The sequence below is a fragment of the Castor canadensis genome, chromosome 1 (genome assembly GCF_047511655.1).
Source record: "Castor canadensis chromosome 1, mCasCan1.hap1v2, whole genome shotgun sequence".
NCBI classification, from domain to species: domain Eukaryota; kingdom Metazoa; phylum Chordata; class Mammalia; order Rodentia; family Castoridae; genus Castor; species Castor canadensis.
Window position 1 is genome coordinate 15,361,202 of NC_133386.1, and position 18,639 is coordinate 15,379,840.

An 18,639-nucleotide genomic window follows, 5' to 3' on the forward strand; every position below is an offset into this window, starting at 1 on the left:
CAAATCCACACTTTCCAGCAAAGCAAGGTCTTCATCCCTAAACTGGAATCAAAACGAATCAAGAAGTTTGGGGGCAGGTGTAGCTCAGAGGTACAGTGCATATTCTGTATGCATGAGGCCACTGATTTGATACCTGGTACCATACATAAACCAATTAAGTGAGTATAAAAAATTTAAAAACCCAAGGTTCACATGTAAGCTTGAAATCCTTACAAATTGCTTAAATATGAGATAACAATAATAAAACCGAGAAAGCTCATGTTCTTTTTAAAAAATAACACTTGATTAGGGTTTGATGCCAAAGAAAAGTTTGCAATTATAGCAGTACATGGAGGAAGACGGTGACTTGAAGAAAACAGCTGTGAAGGTGACCACAGCACTCTCACAAATTCTCATGAAGCATTTCACTCTAGTCTGACAAGTTCATATAGGTAATTAAGTAATTTAATACCACCTTGTTTGAAGACTAAACGGACAAATGATTCCATTACCTGAGAGTAATTATTCTGACTAGACAAAATAATATCTTCTTTGCATGTGCCGGGAAGGAACTAAAAATTAGGCTGAATGCACTGCAGCAAAACCAGTAAAACAGAAAATTCTATCTGGGGCTGGGCATGGCTCAAATGGAAGAGCGCCTGCCTGGTTCAAACCCCAGCAGTATAAAAAACAAAAAAAGCCAGAGAAAATTCTAAGCAATGCTCACCATCTCTTAAAGACCCTTGTTAATCAATGTAATACTTAATCTCCATGGTGTGCCCCGTTCCACTGAGAGTATCTCCTGGCCTGTCTTTCTCACACACAGTGTAATTTACTGGAGGGTAAAATGCGTATCTAATTCATCCTTGACTCCCAGCTCCTAGGGCCTAACGGTTGGTGGTGGCAGAAGCTCGATACATGTGTACTGAAGCATTTCAGAGGATGTAAACGTATTTTCAACCATTTCTGTTCTACACAGAAGTGAAACTGTTATATTTTCTGAATCTTTTGTCCATTGTTCTATTGGATAATTTATTTTTTTTTTCTTATCAATCTATAGACCTTGGTATTTTACCTATCAATCTGAATGCTAATTATTTATTATCTTTGCAAATGTTTTGTCCCAATCTGTCACTTGTCTCTGAACCTTATATTGTTCACCATGTATGATTATTATTATTTTGTTTTTGTGATGCTGGGGATTGAACCCATGGTCTTGTGTATGCTAGGCAAGCATTCCACCACTGAGCTATGTCCCCAGCCCTTGATTTTTTGAGAAAGACCTTTGAAATATAGCCCAGGCTGGCCTTGAACTTGTGGTCCTTCTGCCTCCCTATAGTGCTAGAATCACACAGGCCTGTGTCACCACACCACGCAAATGTGGACTTTCGGATTTTCATATAAGACTAGACACACACTGTTTATTAAAATGGGGCTATTCCCATGACTGAAAATGACAAGAGGAATCATTTTAATAATAAACTCTTTAGGCAGGACCAGATACACCTGAGAGCGAGCATAGATTTCACTCAAGGGCAGGAAATGAATCAGGCCCCAGGGGAGGCTTGATCAGGCAATGGGGCTTGGGGGGCAGGAAACATCTCATGCCCCTTTCTGCTGTTCAACACATGGGATTTGCTATCCATGTCCCAACAGAGCACAGAATCAAACATACTACCTTCATGAGAGCACTACAGAGCCAGTGCCCTATGGTCTGTACGTGTTTATGTAAGTCACATATTTATACGTAATAGAGCATGATTTTTAGACATTGAAGGTAATATAAAAGATATTTGCACACTCATGTTTATAGGAACATTATTCACAATAGCCAAGAGGTGGAAACAACTCTTAATAATCCATTGGGTGGATGGATGGATAGACAAATATGGTAGATAATACAGTGTGTTATTGTTCAGCTTTTAAAAAGAAATTCTGACCCAGGCAACAACATGGCTGAACTTTGATGACATTCTGCTAAGTAAAGTAAGCCCGTCACAGAACAAAGACGACAGACAGGACTTCGTACATGTGAGGTACCTAGAGAAGTCAAATTCATAGAGCCAGAGAACAGAATGGTGGATGCCAGGGGCTGGGAGAAAGAAGGATGAGCGATGTTTAACGAGCACAGAACCAGTCTTTACATGATGAAAGGGGTTTCTGGAGACTGGTTGTTCAACAAAGTGAATGGACTTCACTCCGGACCAGGACATTTCAAAATGGTTATAACAATAAATTTTATGTGATGGGAGACTTTACATATAAAACGTACATATAAATAAAATCAGTTTTTCCCCAAATTAACTAAATAAAAGGAACTTTAAAACTCATTAGTCAGGTATCAATAATAAATAGGGGAATAGCTAGTTATGGTGGTGCATGCCTGTAATACCAACACTTGGGAGGCAGAGGTAAGAGGATCAAGAATTGAAGGCCAGCCCGGGATACATACGTAGCAAGACACTATCTTAATAAAAACAAAACCAAATAAAGGAGGTAGGGGGAACAGACATAATGAGTGGCAAAGAATTATCAGGTGTCTAGACCTGCACAGTCTCAGTTAATACTCTTTTCAAAGAGTATTTCAAAAGCTCCATTTTACAGAGAAGAAAACTGAGGTGCAGAATGGTTAACTTGCCTAAGGCTATATGACTTGAAAGGAGTTCTAGAGCCAGGTACTCTGACTCTACAGCTTACCACGTAAGCCCTCCCAATGTACAAGTTCCCTGGCACCAGAATCTCTCCCACCTACAGCCTCATGGACCAGGAGGGACCAGAGAAATAGCTAGCATCATTCTCTATGCTCATAGGATGTTCTGCCCATCACCTTCTCAGCGGATACTACTCATTAAAGCACTGTAACATCCTGGTGCTCCTTTCATCAACACTACCACTGGGGGCTCTGACCCACAGTTTCTAACTCCAGGTCCACAGCTAGCCATCCTCATCCAACTCTCCCTCTGGTTCACCTTGTCATTCTCCAGGAGAATGCCCATACAGGACACACCCAGAGGTTCGTGGCTTGTCCAAGGTCACACAGAGAGTGAGCCTGCTTTGCATACAGCACCAACATGTCTCTTTAAAGATATTCTGCCATGATGACACATAGTCTATAAATATGAGTTTGACAAAGTAAGGACTGGTCCAGACAGTTCTGTCAGCATAAAACAGAGTGCTTTATTCTAGAAGCTTTTCTTGTAGAGTTGATGCATTAGAACCACTTCACTTTTCAATGCCCGCCCTCCCCCAGCCAAGCCCCCTTGCCATTAGCCCTACAATTGCGTGTGATCAATTGAGCAGATCCATTTAGATGGCATGTTTAGCCACCCCTGAAGTGGATTTGGTACCGGAGTAGCAAAGTACACAATTGCTACATTATACAGAGCTTTGAGTAATGGAATCACATAAATCCTCACTTGATCTGCATTTCCTGTCTGCAAGGAATTCTTAAAATGGCCTTAATAACCCGGAATGAACTTTGCAATGTTTCAGCAGGAAAGCGCAGAGTTAGGTTTTTCTGTCTGGCAGATTTTTTTTTTTTTCCCCTAGCAAAATAACTCACTTCTGAGCTTGGCACAAGACTGATGAGAGCGTGAGGTAACTGCTGGGCTCCATTCTGGGTGTCATGTGAGAATCTGCCATCATAACCCCTCAGATTTAACAAAGGTGCTCTTTCGTGAATCCTTGTTTGTTTTCTGCTTTCTCATAGGCTTACCATCGTGGGTAACACTGGGGCTGGCACCAACTAAGCAAACTCTATGGCAAGTGCTTCTTTGTGTTAGTGGCAAAAAGGTTGCAATCCTACCAAAAAAATTTCCAAGTCTACCTTTTGTAATCTCCCCTTAATTAAGTTACAAAAACACACTAGGATTCCAGGAAGAGAAATGGATTTCAATTTGTCAGCTCTACTATTAATACAAACTTTGGCTCACAGTGAGTGAGCACTTTCTTCTACTGAGTTATATATGCCCTCAACAGTACACTCCATGAGCTAGGGGCTTGGTGTATTTTGCTTACCACTGGATTGCCAGTTCTGAGGAATATTTTTGTGTATGGTTGGTTCTGAACAAACATTAGTTGAATGACTAAATAAACTCACTTAGTTTTCATAATAAGCCTGTATGAACATCATCAACACTATTTTACTGAAGAGAAAAACTAAGGCTCAGTGTTAATTAAAATGTATCCAAGGTCATAACTCACAAGTGTTATAGCTTATGTTCAAACATATGTGTACCTTACTTTAGAATCTATGCTTTGACTACAGCATAATTTTATTAGTAGAGATAGACCTTAGGCCTTTTCCAGTACTGAGACCATCATGTAAGATAGATCTAAAAGAATCTATTTCACTTCAACACTCAATCTAGTTGCTACCTTTTAGATTTCATCAATGTTCTACAATACAAGATGAAAAGAAATGACTTACCTACAAATCCTTCTTCACCAACCAGTTTGAGGGCAATTTTATCAGCTAGCACGGAAGAGTTACCATGAGCAATGTTAGCAAAGGGGCCTGCATGCACAAATACGGGTGTCCCCTACAGAAGAAGAACAAATTAAAACCAAAGACAAATGCAAGCATGGAAACCAAGATCAATTTGAGACACACAGGGTGGAACAGGCTGTTAGTCTTTTAAAGTCTGCTTCCATTTGTACTGTATATTCAACACATACTACCTCTCAAAGACAGTTAAGACACCCCGATTCACTCAAAAGATCAAATTTCTTATGTATTCTAGGAAAGCATTATTCTGCATTTAATGCTGAACTAGGGACAGAACCATTATGATTTTCATAAGCTATTTTTAGCAGCCTCACTGACCAAGAAATAAACTCTGCTTATTTCTCATTATTCTATATTTTATATATATGTTAAAACAATGGAATTAGACCCCAAGAGTCTCTTCAATTTTTGTTCCCACTGGAGGGATGACTCAAATGGTAGAGTGCCTGCCCAGAAAGTATGAAACCCTGAGTTCTAACCCAAGTATCACCAAAACAGACAAAGAAAAAAACAAAACAAAAAACAAAGGAGGAGGCAGAGAAGAAGAAAAATTAGTTAATTCAAGAAAAACCTTAAGTAAGCATAAATATCAGTACAACTCATGAACCTGGGGAATCATTGCAGGCCAATTACACAAAGATTAAATTTAGGCTGTCACAATAAAATTTCTTATTATTAAAAGTTCTCTTTAAGTCTTTCTCACTGTTTAACTATCTTACTTGTTAGAAAACTTAACTATTAAGATAACAAAAGCAGAGGGAAACTTCACTCATAGTAAAATGTTAAGAGTAATTCTTAGTTATAAAGAGGAAAACAAAAATCACTGAAGGAATTATCAAAAGCAATTAATAATTTAAACAAAACCTGTCAATATATCCAATTTTTAATGTCACTGCTATACTGTTTCCTTTACCATTATTAGTGACAATAGACTTTAGCTGTATATAAAAAGAATTTAGCCTCCTGAATTAAAATGTGCAGGTTTTAGCCTGAGCCCAGCCAGGGCCACTGGGGTCTGTACAGGAAGGCTTCGCTCCACCTGTGAAAATACAGGCTGTCCCTCCAGTGACAAGGTAGGCAGGGAGCGAGGTGGGGAGCCATGCGGAGGGCTGGGAACCATGGAAAATTCCTGTGAACCATGACAGGCTATTAGCTCCATGTGGCTCAGAGATGATGAAGCTGAACAAAGTCAGGAAGAAAGTTAGTGAAAGAAAAATAAGAGTAAAAAAAGAGAGTCTCTCAAACCCACTCTGTGACCAGTTTATTTACTTTTCCTTCCAAAGTCCTTGCGTGTGAAAATAAGATAGAGCCCTGGGAAGGTCACAGGGACATGTGCAAATGAAGCCAGGACTACAAAACCCAGGAACACGTGTTTACAGTCATGTATGTATGTATGTCTCGTGTCTACATCTGCAGCTTCCCAACTACCTGTAGCCTCTTACTTCTATCTAAATAAACTTTTCCAGTGCTCAGATGAAAGCATTCTATAAAGGCCTGGAAGTCTCTAGCGCCTTCTATCTTCCTACCTATGGCAATCTAGAGTGTGATGGTGAAGTGTGATGAGGACAAGGTCACAGGCCACGTCCCTCGATGGGCAGCTGGCTTAACTCCTTTTCAGACTGCAACCTTCACCACTGCCATCTGTCTGAGAAGCACCAGGCCCTGGACTCCAGGGCATGCAGGTGACAGGGTGGGGCTGAATCAGCACATAAATCATATCCCTGAGATAATCACTCCAAGCTGCTACTAGATCCAAAGCATTGTCTTAGTTTAAAAAGGGGAAGGACTTTCATCTTTTTATAGAGCCTTTCTTACTTTCCAGGCTACATAATCTAACCCATTAGCAAAAGTGTTTTCTGATTTAAATTTTTATTTTTAATCAACAAATAACGATCGCGTATCTTTACGGGACACATTGTTCTGGAATTTCTGTGCATCATGGAAAGATGGTGCTGTTGTTTGGATCTTGGTTCCAGCTTGGGCCCCACTGGAAGTTGGTGAAACCCTTAAGTGTTTCACCACTTAAGAGTGAAGCATTCTAGAGTTTTAAGTCCTGGAAAGTGTATTCTTGAAGGGGATTGTGGGAACCTGGTCTCTTTCTTGCTTCGTGTCCTGGCCAAGGGATAAGCAGCTTTGCTCTGTCACATACTCCCATCATGACGTACGGCCTCACCACAAACCCAAAAGCAATGGGGTCAACTGGGCATGGACTGAACCCTCCAAAACTGTGAGCCAAAATAAACCTTCTCCCTTTGTAAGCTGATTGTGTTACATGTTTGTTATAGGAGCAGAAAGCTAACACAGGTCATACCAAGCTCATTACTGTAATTTCCACCTCACCCTTTTTTTTGTAGAGAACCTGTAATAATCTATTCTCCCAGCCATTTTGAAATATACAATACGGAATTATTAACTATGGTCACCTGTTGTACAATGGATCTTCCTGCCTAACTAGAACTTTGTACCATTCCGTCAGCTTTTCTCTGTTCCCTCCACCCCCAGCCTCTGGGAACCATCTTTCTGTTCTCTACTTCACTTTCCACAGTTTCACAGCTGGAAGCCACAGGGCCAGTTAGTGTGAGAGCAAGAAGAGGCCAACCTCTTCTTCACCAGAGAGACCAACTGCACAGGAGGGCTAAGGGATGCTTCAAAACCACGTGGCAGATCAACAACCAAATCAAGATCAGAGCCCTGTCAACAGTTCCCAAGACCCCAGCTCCAAAATCACCAAAGCAAAATGGACTGGAGGTGTGGTTCAAATGGTACAGTGCCTGCTTTGCAATCACAAAGCCCTGATTTGAAATCCCAGTCTCCCCATCCCCCCAAAAAATCAGAGCCCTGGCTTTGAAACTCCCAGGACAAAGTCTGAGAGGAAAAATTATTAAATCACTGTGAGACATTCAAACCAGATGCACACACATTCAACAACAGAGATTGCTGTAAAGGACTGCGCTTTGCGCTTGCTAGGCAGGCACTCCCCCTTGAGCAACACAGCCCTAAGAGCCATACTTTGAGATAAACACATTGTCTGAAACAAAAGAGCAACAAAATCCAAAAAAAACTATGACTAATTCGAAGGTATAAAAGTATTTATTTCGAGCTCAGAACACTTAGGAAAGCAATGCAGGAAGTAAGTATCTTGGCTTCTCGGGATGACAAAGCTATAACAGACCTTCCAGACATTTAATAAGCTGAGCGCTTCAATCGGTTGGTTACTCATCAGAGCTCCTACCAGAGCACTGTCCAAAAGAACTTTCTGCCATGCCATCCAATAGTAGAGTCACTAGCCACGTGTGGCTACTGAGCACTTAAAATGTGGCTAGCAATTTTTTAAAAACAAATTAATGTGAAAATTGAAATGCGACTAAAATGACTGAAAAACTGAAAATTTAATTTAATTTAGATTGAAACAACCATGAGCAGCTTGTGGCCACAACACGCACAGGACACTCTAGGTGATGCATTTGTCATTATTGTATACGGCTAATATGTCAGATTTTTTTGAGATCATTCCAGCTCTCTCTTGAGTTGATTAAGTCTTCCATGGGGTTCTTAGCCTGGCTCTCTATAAGGCTCACCTAGGGTACCCAGGGGCCTTATTGCCCTCCTGCCTGGCACCCAGAGGTCTGGTTTACTTGGTTTGGGGTGGAGCCTGGCATCACCCAGTCTCCTGAAATCTTCCTGAGAGTTTCCAAGGAGCAGCTAGGACAGCTAGGATTGGGAAGTGCTGGGCTCCTGGCAGCTGGTAGAGGGAGCTCTTCACAGCCTCCTGAGGGAACAATCAAGTGTTTTCACAAACTATTACTGATGCAGAATTCGTGTCACTGCTGCCTGGCATAGTCTAGCTGAGTTCCCATGCAATTCTTTTTTTTTTTGAAGTACTGTGGTTTGAATTCAAGGCCTCGTGCTTACTAGGCAACTTCTCTATTACTTGGGCCATGCTCACAGTCCAATAAGCAAATACTTTAACTGAATACTGTATTTTATCTTTGAAACAAATCCCATTACTTCTGGTGGCATATCTCAGAGCTCCTATGCATACTGATGAAGTGGTCAGGGTGAGAGGACTCAAGCCACAGTGGTGAGGGCTGCAGGTCCCCAACCCTCCTCAGCTCTTGGATGCCTTCAAGACCCACCCTCACTGGGCACCATTAGCTGTCTGGTGTCCCCATTTCTGCCACACTGGCTGGTGTCTGGCTCTTGCTTTCTCTGACCAAGCCCTTCAGATCGCAAAGCACCTTTCTATCCAGGGGTCTCCACACTAAACGTCTCCCTCTGCCTGGGTTGCACTTCCTCAAGGCACATGTACCTCACTGTCTCAGTTTACCCACATCTCTGTCTAGGAATTTTTTGGGGACTAGGCATGAACCCTGGACTGGGCTATAATGGAGTTTGCACAACCTCTCATGTAAAAGTTTGCACAGCCTCTTCTACCATATTTTTCCCAATACCTGGTGTCTTAACCTTTGTTCTCACATCTCCTTGAAGAATACAACCTGCTGTGTCCGCGTACCAGCCCCTTGATGCAAAACTAGATAAAGTGCCAGAACTGTTAGGAGACTCCCTGATGCCAGATTAATCAATACCTTAGATAAGGTGTCCTGCGTGCCTTGATGATTCCAGAACTGATGTGCTGTAATTAAGCTTCATTAGCCTTAGGACAATTAGCCCACCAAACCTCATTCCTTTCACCTTGCATCAAGAATTGTTAAAGCTTGATTTTTACCTGAGTGTTTTCCTTGTACTGACCTCTGAAATAAACACTCTGGCTCAGGTAGGCGCTCACGTTTCCTATCAGGAATGTGCAGCCCTCCCGATCCCAGCTTTCTGCTTTATGTTTTATAGCTGTATGTCTGTGTGTGTCTTATTTCTCATTCTGCACACTCTTAGTCAGGTTCAAGCAGCATTCCCACGCAGGTCACAGGCAGTACTGCTTGAGCACACAGGCAGGCAGCACACAGATGCAAATTCCATGCCACTCCGTCCCCTCTGAATTTTCTCTTCAGCCCTTGCCACCAACTGACATGCCATGTCCTTCTTTGCAGTCTGCCTCCCCCAGCACAGAGGAGGCTTCAAGAGGGTAGGGACGCTGTACCATTCCCTCCTGTGTCCTTAGCACCTGCTATACTAACTGGCCCATGTAATGTGCTAAATCAGAACTTAGTCTTCACGGTAGCACTGCTGGGTTAGTTGTTGCTATGTTACCACGGAACATGGAGGAGAACTGAGGCTGGGCTATTAAATAATTTGCCCCAGGTTACGGCTGTAAATGGCAGAGCATCTATTCAAGCTCGGATACAGCCGCTGGATTAAGTAAATAGATATTCCACTTGTTTTTCTGCCACGGTCCCCCAAAATATTTGCCCTCTGGTCACCTCTACCTGTTCTTCCACTGAGCCTTGAGGACAAATGGCCACTGACAGTGCCAACTTTCTCCCAACACCATGGCCAGTAGCATCTGGAAGGGACTCAGCAACTGGTCACTGTGCAGTATTTACACTGAGGTAACTGGCAAGTGCTACAGATAAGGGACTCCCCACCCCCCCAAACACCCCCAGGGATCTGCCCATAAAAACACTTGCCAGTACTGCACTCTCTTCCCTACTCCATCCTCCCCTCCCCTCCAGTTGTCTCTTTGTTCAACCCAGCCCAGACCCTGTCTTCTTGTTTGGGCCCAAATCCTGGGAGCCCGTTAGCTAGATGGAAGGGATTAGACAATCCCTAAATCAAATGAGTACAATTAGTGACTAGGAAACCAGATTAAGATGGATGTATCTTGATTACAAAATTTCATTTCAGTAAAGAAAAGAAAAATTTCAACGTGTGTGTACAAGAGTACACACAACTACCACTATAAAAGTGAAGGACAGCATACTTTCCTAGAAAACGTTTCTTGGCATTTATTGTATTTTACTTGGAAAAAACAAATCCAAAACCTAATGAATGTGACAAAAGAGAAAGATGTGAGTGTGGCCTGTACAGTCTTCTGAAAGATAAATATTGACTTTCTAAGCTTCTACTCTGGTCAGTTTAAGCCAGAATCATACCCAAGAATCTATAAATTCACTTTTAACTTATTTTTCAGATGATCAAGAAAAGGTTATGAAGCCACTTGCCAGGCTCACACTGGCTGGAAATGTCAGTGACACACAGACGATCCCTCTCAGGCAAACACTGTAAGCAATTACCATAAAAAGAAAAGCACTTACTTCTAGGGTCTGCATCAGATTTGGTTTTATTGCATCTTTCATCAACACCGTCAAGGCGCCTGTCACCCCCTACAGGACAGAAAAAAGCACTTCAATTACTGGCAACGGTTAATCACACAGCTCTCTCTCCAGCCTGCTTCCTGGATGGGCATCATCATGGTGAGGCCATGGGGGACACAGCTGTGGCCTCTCTCCACTTCTCCCCTACCAGGGCCAAGAATGGATGGCAGCCAGCCTAAGATGCAGACGGCGTGGGGAGCCTCTCTTCTTCTCAAACCTCCCTTGACGGCATTTAAGAGGCTTCCCACAAAAAGAGCTTATAATCCACCTAAGTGTTGTCTGGCGACTTAGGCAGATTATTCTTTCATTGCCAGTCTTCACCACTGCCCACCGCTCCCACCACTACCATGGCTGTTACAGAGCAGGAATGGAGGGAGGTCAAGGGAAACAGGTTTCTGGTTCCAGGAAGCTGCTCTCCCATAGATGGGATGGCACTTGAAAAGTGGCTGCACTTTTCATGCTTGTATATTCTCTCTCTGTCCCTCTCTCGGAAGGCTGCCTCCTCCCAATCCTATGATGATTCCCTTTAAGTGCCCTTTAGAGAGAAGGAAGAGGGTGACCTAAGAACTAGAGGGAAAACTGTGCCAAAGATTACCAAGAGGCTACTTTTTTTTTTAAATGACATTCCCTTCTTCCTTTCTTCCTTCCTTCCTCCCTCCCTCCCGCCTTCCTGCCTTTCTTCTTACCTTTCTTTCTTCCTGTTTTTTAAAAAGAAAAATCCCTTTTCTCTTGCTAAAGACTGAGGTTTTCCACGTTACTGTTATTGGGAGGCCGTGACATAAGCAAGTGTCTGTGAAAGCATCTCGGACCACAGACCTGCTCCATTCAGAACCTGGGCTACCATGTCACTGATGACACCTCAGACTGGACAGACAGGGGGTGGAGTCTGGACATCCTCATGGCTTTCCCCCTCTACTACCACTGACTATGAAATGCTTTCTTCCTGTGATCACTCAAGATTTATAAAGAAGCCCAATTCATTTTCAGCCTTACTATACAGAATACATACAGTCAGAAACGTAACTACTATTATAAATACAGGAAGAGCTCGACTGTGAAAGCTACAGGATGGGAAGAACTGAAAGAAATTCTCCCTCTTTTCCTATCAGGTGGACAGGGCAGACCTCTGCCTCTTTCTTGCACGCCACTGTAGCTAACAGTCCCAAGGTAATCAAGCCAGATCCAAAGACGTAAGGAGGAAAGAAGGTGGTCCTGTCTACTCAGGCGTGTCTCCATCTGCTTACTTCCCACGGCATACCTCAGCTCAACTGCTGCGCCTTCTTACACCTCAGTGTCACCAACCCCATGCAGAGAGCCTCCCCCACGGAGGGAGCCCTGTGGCTGCCATTGATGTGTGACAGTCTACCCCGACAGCGCAGTACTGGCCTTCCACACCCTTTGTCTATAGTGAGGAGGACAGCCTGGACACTCTTCCAGGGTATATGAGAATCATACATCTGGAAAAAACATTATTTACTTTTTTTGACAGTACTGGAGTTTGAACTCGGGGCTTTGCATTTGCTAGGCAGGTGCTCCACCACTTCAGCTATGCCTCCAGCCCTTTTTGCATAAATGTCATTTTTCAGATAGGATCTTGTTTTTTGCCCAGGCTGGCCTGGACTACAATCATCCTATTTTATGCTTCCCGTCATAGCTTAGGATGACAGGTGTGTATCACTCCACCAGCCCTTTTTTGAGAAGGGCTTTTTTGAGATAGGGTCTCACGGAACTATTTGCCCAGGCTGGCTTCGAACTGTGATCCTCCTGATCGCTGCCTCCTAAGCAGCTAGTTTTGCAGGTGTGAGCCCCTGGCGCCTGGCTGCAAAAACCCTCTCTTGACCAATGGCTGGGTGGAGTGGTGTCTGCCTGCCATTCCAGCTACACAGGGGGATCACGGTCCAGGCTGGCCTGAGCACAAAGCGAGACCCTACTTCAAAAAATAATCAACCCTAAGAGGGTTGGCAGACTGGCTCAAGGGGTAGAGCACCTGCCTAACAAGCTCGAAGCACTGAGTTCCACCCCTGGTAATGTCAAAAAGTAAAAAGCTAAGATGGAGCTGGAAGTGCAGCTCAGTGACAGAGCTTGTGTTCAGCGTGTGCAAAGCCCTGAGTCTGATCCCCAGTACTGGAAAAAAAAATGGGGTATAGGGGGTTGAGGGGTGTGAATAGGTGCTTAGCAAATTAGCATATGAACTAAAATAGGCAGTGGTGCCCTGGGCCCCACAAAGCTTTGCAGGAAGTATCCCTCCATCCCACAGAGGAGCTGGCCGGGAGGCTGACAGAGGGAAATGGGGTGTCTCATGCTTTTGCCTGGGCTAGCCTTGGACTGTGATCCTTTTACTTCCATTTCCAATGTGTCTGGGATTATAAGCACAACACACCACGCCCAGCTTGCTTTTTGACACTGGTCTTGCTAACTTTTTTTTGGCCTAGGCTGGTCTTGAACCGTGGTCTTCCCATCTCTGCCTCCCCAGTAGCTGGGATTATAGGAATGTACCACCATGCCTGGCCCAGAACACAAAATTTTAAAAAGTCACTAACGGCAGGGGATGATCCCACCCCACCCCAGCCAGAAATAGGGATCAAGACTGGCAAGAAAGGCATAAAGTTAATGAAATAAATTTCATGTGTTTGGTTGTAGCCAGGTATAAAACAGTGATAAAGTGCTCATGAGGTAAGAAACTGTAAGGCAAACAACCAGGCCTGAGAAATGGGTGTAGGAAATTCTCTGAAACCCCACCCCCCCATACAAAGTGCCAAGAGGGGCCCAAGTAACACTCACCAAGTCCTCTGCTGTTACGGGTTGCCCATTCTTGTCACTGGCCACCACCATTCTTCCCAGACGCTCCTTCATGTCCGCAAGGCTGTCAGTCAGGGCCAGCACTGCCATGATCTCGCTGGCCACTGCAATGTCAAACTGTGCCTGCACCAGCAAAGCAAGGGCAGTGGTCAGGGGCAGTGCCCTTGGGCTGGCCATTCCGGCCATTCCCCCAGGGAGACGATTTCAGCAGTGACGTGACCACAGGCTGCCCTCAGCGGGTCATGTTCACACCCGCAGCACAGGGCCTGTGCTTGGTGAGGTCAGGGCACCCTCGATAGGTGACCACACTGTCCACTGTGCTCTGCTGAGCAGCAGTCAGCTGGGCAAGTCCCCTTAAACCCCCTCATGACACCACGTGTATGCTACTGTAGTCTGTCTCAGTTAGTGACCATTAATGTCAATACCTGTCTGATGTGTCTTAGCCACCAGGCTACAATGCCAGGAAGTCAAGGCCCACATGGAGGCGTTGCTTCTGTGTTTTTTTTTTTTTTCTTTTTTTAATTAATTAACTCTTGGGTTTTGAGTCAGGTTCTCAGTATACAGCCCACACTGGCCTCAAATTCTTGAGCCTCCTGCTTCAGCCTCCCAAGTAGTTTGGGATTATAGATATGCTCCACCATGCTCGGCATGAAGGTTCACTTCTGATCCCCAAAAGAGAGGACAGTGTGATACCCAGCAAGCACTCAAGACAAACTGACTGAACTAATGAGTAGCCTATTGGCTACCTCTGTCAAGGAGGCTGCGTTTGTCTGTCCAGCAAAGAGATGAAGAGCAGATGGTGGGAGAGGACGGTTCCACTGCTTCCTGCGTGAGGCCAGTTTCAGAGTTAGATCTCAGCATGGCCATCAAAGGGTAGCACAGAATCCATTTTCAGTTGCTCCCGAGGCCACATCAGATCTTAAGGCTCCCAGGAACGAAAGCTAGAGAGCAGCGACTTTCTGTGAAAAGTTCCCAGGACTGCCTGCTCCCCTCCTCTGACTCTGCCTCCAGGTTGCACAAAGTCCAGGGGGAACCGAAAGGGCCACAGGAACGTGGACTTCCCCAAGTCGTAATTCAGCCACCAGGGAAGCTGCTCTGGACAAAACCACCTCGCTAAGCTCCAGCTGAATTCTCCTGCTCCCAAGGGGAGTGCAAGCCAGACACTGTCAAGGTCACAGGGAGAGTGGAGGTGCCCTGGGGGGATCGCCTCATGAGACTTTTATTATCCACCTCCGTCACTGACAAGGGAGGAAATGAAGGAAGGAGGAGTTTTTTGGCTCCTTCCTGGTTCAGACTGCTTTAGCCATTGATGTAGTAAAAGGTTATTACCTGAAAGCCAACACAACTCGTTCTAAACCTAAGTGATTTTTCACTGTGTGGGACCTAGGACTCTCTGCCCCCATTCCAGTATAAACAATGCATGGAGGAAATGGCAGAAACTATTGAGATTTTCCTGTATGCACCATGAGACTAGAAAGTTTTACAGTATTAACCGTGTAAACAAATGTACAACTCATAATGCATACACAGCCCTGGGGTTTGAACTCAGGGCCTCACACTTGCTAGGCAGAAGCTCTTATTGCTTAAGCCACACTGCTAACCCAAACTGGATCAACTTAAAGATCACACTTATTCACTTTATTGAACTGCACGATATGCATAGTAGAGGATTGCTCATATTGGCTCTGCAAAAGAAAATATTTCAAAATAGTATCAAGGGACAAATGAGAGTTTTACTATTTATCATATTATCACAAATTTAATCAAGGGACCATACGTAATGCTGTCAAGTATGTGAATTGATTTAACTTTCCTGGAAGATAATGTAGAATTTTATAAAACTATGCCTCTGGGAACATATTATCTCCCAAGTACACACACAAACACGCATGTCTATCTGTGACGGCTTGCTTAGGATAGCTCAATGCTGTACATGCCACACCCTCCATCCATTAGCAAGGGACTGGTGAGTCCTGATGGCACACCTAGGAGACATTATGCAGCCACTAAAAATGACCACGGACATCTACCTTTATTGACTTAAGACGCTCTCTAGAGTCTTATGATTGAAAAAAGCAGTTACAGTTCTTTAATACCATTTTTTTTATATAAAAAAATGCTTCAAACAAGGCAAGATAGAATTGTGGGCAAGTTACTTAGCATACCATCCCCCTCTCCCATGTGCAGCTCAGGTTTACTCAGGGTTAGGAATTAAGCCTGCTGGTGTATGCGTGTGTGACAGGCCTAGTGACACAGGCGTGTGGCAGACATCCACGCAGCCAGCATTAATCCTCCATCTCCCGATTTACGCTTACACTGTAAAAGCGTGCAGAGGAAGGCGAAAGGCGTGAGGATATGCCTTTTCTTTCCCACGGATTGGAACAGTCTTTCTTTTCTAATCCCGGCACTTGTACACGGATAGAGTTACAGGTGGATGCAAGCGCTGGCCTTTTGTTAACATAAACAGGATTACGTTATCTGTATTTTACTTCAATTTTTTTTTAAATGTTCTTTTTTTTAAAAAAGTTTTCTCTTTACTATTAGTATGAGAGCTGTCATTCTACCTGTATAGACTGTGATGTTCAGCTCCACGTGACACAGAGGATGCCTCAAATATATATCACTGTCCCTACTGACAGACACTTGGCTAATCTCAAATTTTCACTGTTACAAACCAGGCTGCAATTTTATAGCCTTATATATAGATTTTTTTTTTTTTTTAAGGAGAGGGGTGGCATAAACAAATATTCTGTCTCCTCCATAATAATTTTAGTCCTGAAGTAGTAATTGTTGGGTTGTTTCAAGCTTTAAGATTTACAAGCTGTCAGCCAAAAAGGCCTTGCCAATTTCTACCCCTACCACACCCTGTAAGTCTCCATTTCCTTGCAACTTTGCTACCATTTGTTAGTCTACTTATGTTTTGATGAGCTTGTAGGAAAACAGTACTTGTTATTTTAATTTAGTTTTATGAATACCTTTTCATGTTGTCATTTTATTTCTGTATCTGTAACTTATCTTTTACTTATTCAGCAAATACTTAGCAAACTCATCCTACTCCCGTGTAAACTCAGTTCTGTTCTGAGCACTTAGACTGCGTGGCAGTTCTGACCTGCCTCCAGACCTGATTCCAGACAAGGCCAGCAGTGACTAGGAAAGGAAACACTGGTGCCCTATAAAGTTGTCATATCAGCAGCAGAGGGTGAGGATCAACACGAAATGCATGGTGTGTGCGCAGGGTGGAAGTCCAGCAGGCCAGGCCAGGCCAGGCCTCTGCAGTCTTAAACAAGGGGGAGGGGAGGGAAGGGGAAGGGGAAGGGAGGGGAGGGAAGGGGAAGGGAAGGGAGGGGAGGGAAGGGGAAGGGGAAGGGAAGGGAGGGGAGGGAAGGGGAAGGGGAAGGGAGGGGAGGGAAGGGGAAGGGAAGGGAGGGGAGGGAAGGGGAAGGAAGGAGAGAGGAGGGAAGGGGAAGGGAAGGGAGGGGAGGGAAGGGGAAGGGAAGGGAGGGGAGGGAAGGGGAAGGAAGGAGAGAGGAGGGAAGGGGAAGGGAAGGGAGGGGAGGGAAGGGGAAGGGAAGGGAGGGGAGGGAAGGGGAGGAGAGAGGAGGGAGGGGAGGAGAGAGGAGGGAAGGGGAAGGGAAGGGAGAGGAGGGAAGGGGAGGGGAGGAGAGAGGAGGGAAGGGGAAGGGAGGAGAGAGGAGGGAAGGGGAAGAGGAGAGGGGAGGGAAGGGGAAGAGGAGAGGGGAGGGAAGGGGAAGAGGAGAGGGGAGGGAAGGGGAAGAGGAGGGAAGGGGAAGGGAAGGGAGGGGAGGGAAGGGGAAGGGAAGGGCTACCATGAGAGCAATAGCTGGGTGCTCATTGCTGGACACTCTTTTTGTTTGGGACCCTGATTCTTGTCAGGTGTGCTTCCAAATTATTACCGGCCTTTTAATGGCTATTTGTTTGGTTTGCTTGAGGTGCTGGTTCAAGACCAAGGGCCTTGCATGTACACCAATGATCTACCAAAGAACTACACCCTCAGCTCTTTTTGCTTTTAAGGCAGGGTCTTACTATGCAGCCCAGGCTGGTCTTGAACTGGGGCTCCTCCTGCCTCAGAATCCCCTAGTGCTAGGATTTTAGATGGGCACCTCCGTGCTGGGTTTAGTCATTTTTTGGCAGCACTGGGGAATAAACTCAGAGCCTCGTGCTTGCTAGAGAGGTGCTCTTACCACTTGAGCCACTCCACCAGCACTGGGCTTAGTCTTGTAATGTTTTTGTGTCACTTTTTTATACTTTGTTATCTCTATATTACCTATTCTTTCTCTTTATAGTTTCTGCATGTGTATCAGTGACAGTGAACACACACGGCACTGACAAGGTCTGACACTCCACAGCCAGCTTCTTTTCTGTTTTCTTGTTTTCTACTTTCACTACCAATGTGTTTAATGTCAGTGTTGTTGTTTTTCTCTTTCTGTTGAGGGATTTAGGATAAAAAATCATTCGTCCGGACTCTGAACCAATTTCCCCAAGGCCACCTGGCATTTGGAGCTGCTGAGAGTTCTATTTCTTTGTGACTAATCAGGAGCTTTTCCATTTGGCAGCTCTTACGACTTTCATGTTCTGAAATTTCGACCTGAAGGATCTTCTGGGCATCTTTCTTCACTCACCCTGCTTGCACTCGTCTTTGAATGTGGAGACTCATGTGTTCCTTCGGCTAAAGACATTTTCTCTGTATTACCTCCTTAGATTCCTTTCCCTTCCTTCTTTTTCCTGCTAAGCTGTTTAGACACCTCCAAGAACTGCTAGGTGTGTGTTTCCTATCACCCAAGTTTTTCTTTTGTACTTTCTCTCTCTCTTCTTTGGGAACTGTGCTGTCAGAGGGCGTTTCTTGGTTTAGATGTGCCTCTCTGGGGCACTCAGCCTCTGTCTGGGTTTTTACTTTCACAACCAAAGTTTCATTTACAAGATCTTAACACACTTTTTGAAGCAACACTCAATTCTCACTCACTGGACATGACAGTTCTCTTAGCCCTCAAGGACAGTGACACCTCTTTTTCTCTTTCTGTGGTGCCGGGAATTGAACTCAGGGCCTTGAGCTTGGCAAGCACTGTA

General features: G+C 44.5%; 1 protein-coding gene across 1 annotated transcript in view; it reads right to left on the reverse strand.

Moving 5' to 3' along the window:
* The window catches only part of Mthfd1l (methylenetetrahydrofolate dehydrogenase (NADP+ dependent) 1 like), a 186,417-nt gene that overhangs the window by 98,207 nt on the left and 69,571 nt on the right, over nt 1-18,639 (reverse strand). Inside the window, exons 18-20 of the mRNA XM_074072325.1 lie at nt 13,537-13,677; nt 10,696-10,764; nt 4,409-4,520 (exon numbers count right to left, since the gene is read on the reverse strand). Coding sequence (XP_073928426.1) covers nt 4,409-4,520; nt 10,696-10,764; nt 13,537-13,677 — 322 coding nt within the window. The remainder of the gene's footprint in view (nt 1-4,408; nt 4,521-10,695; nt 10,765-13,536; nt 13,678-18,639) is intronic.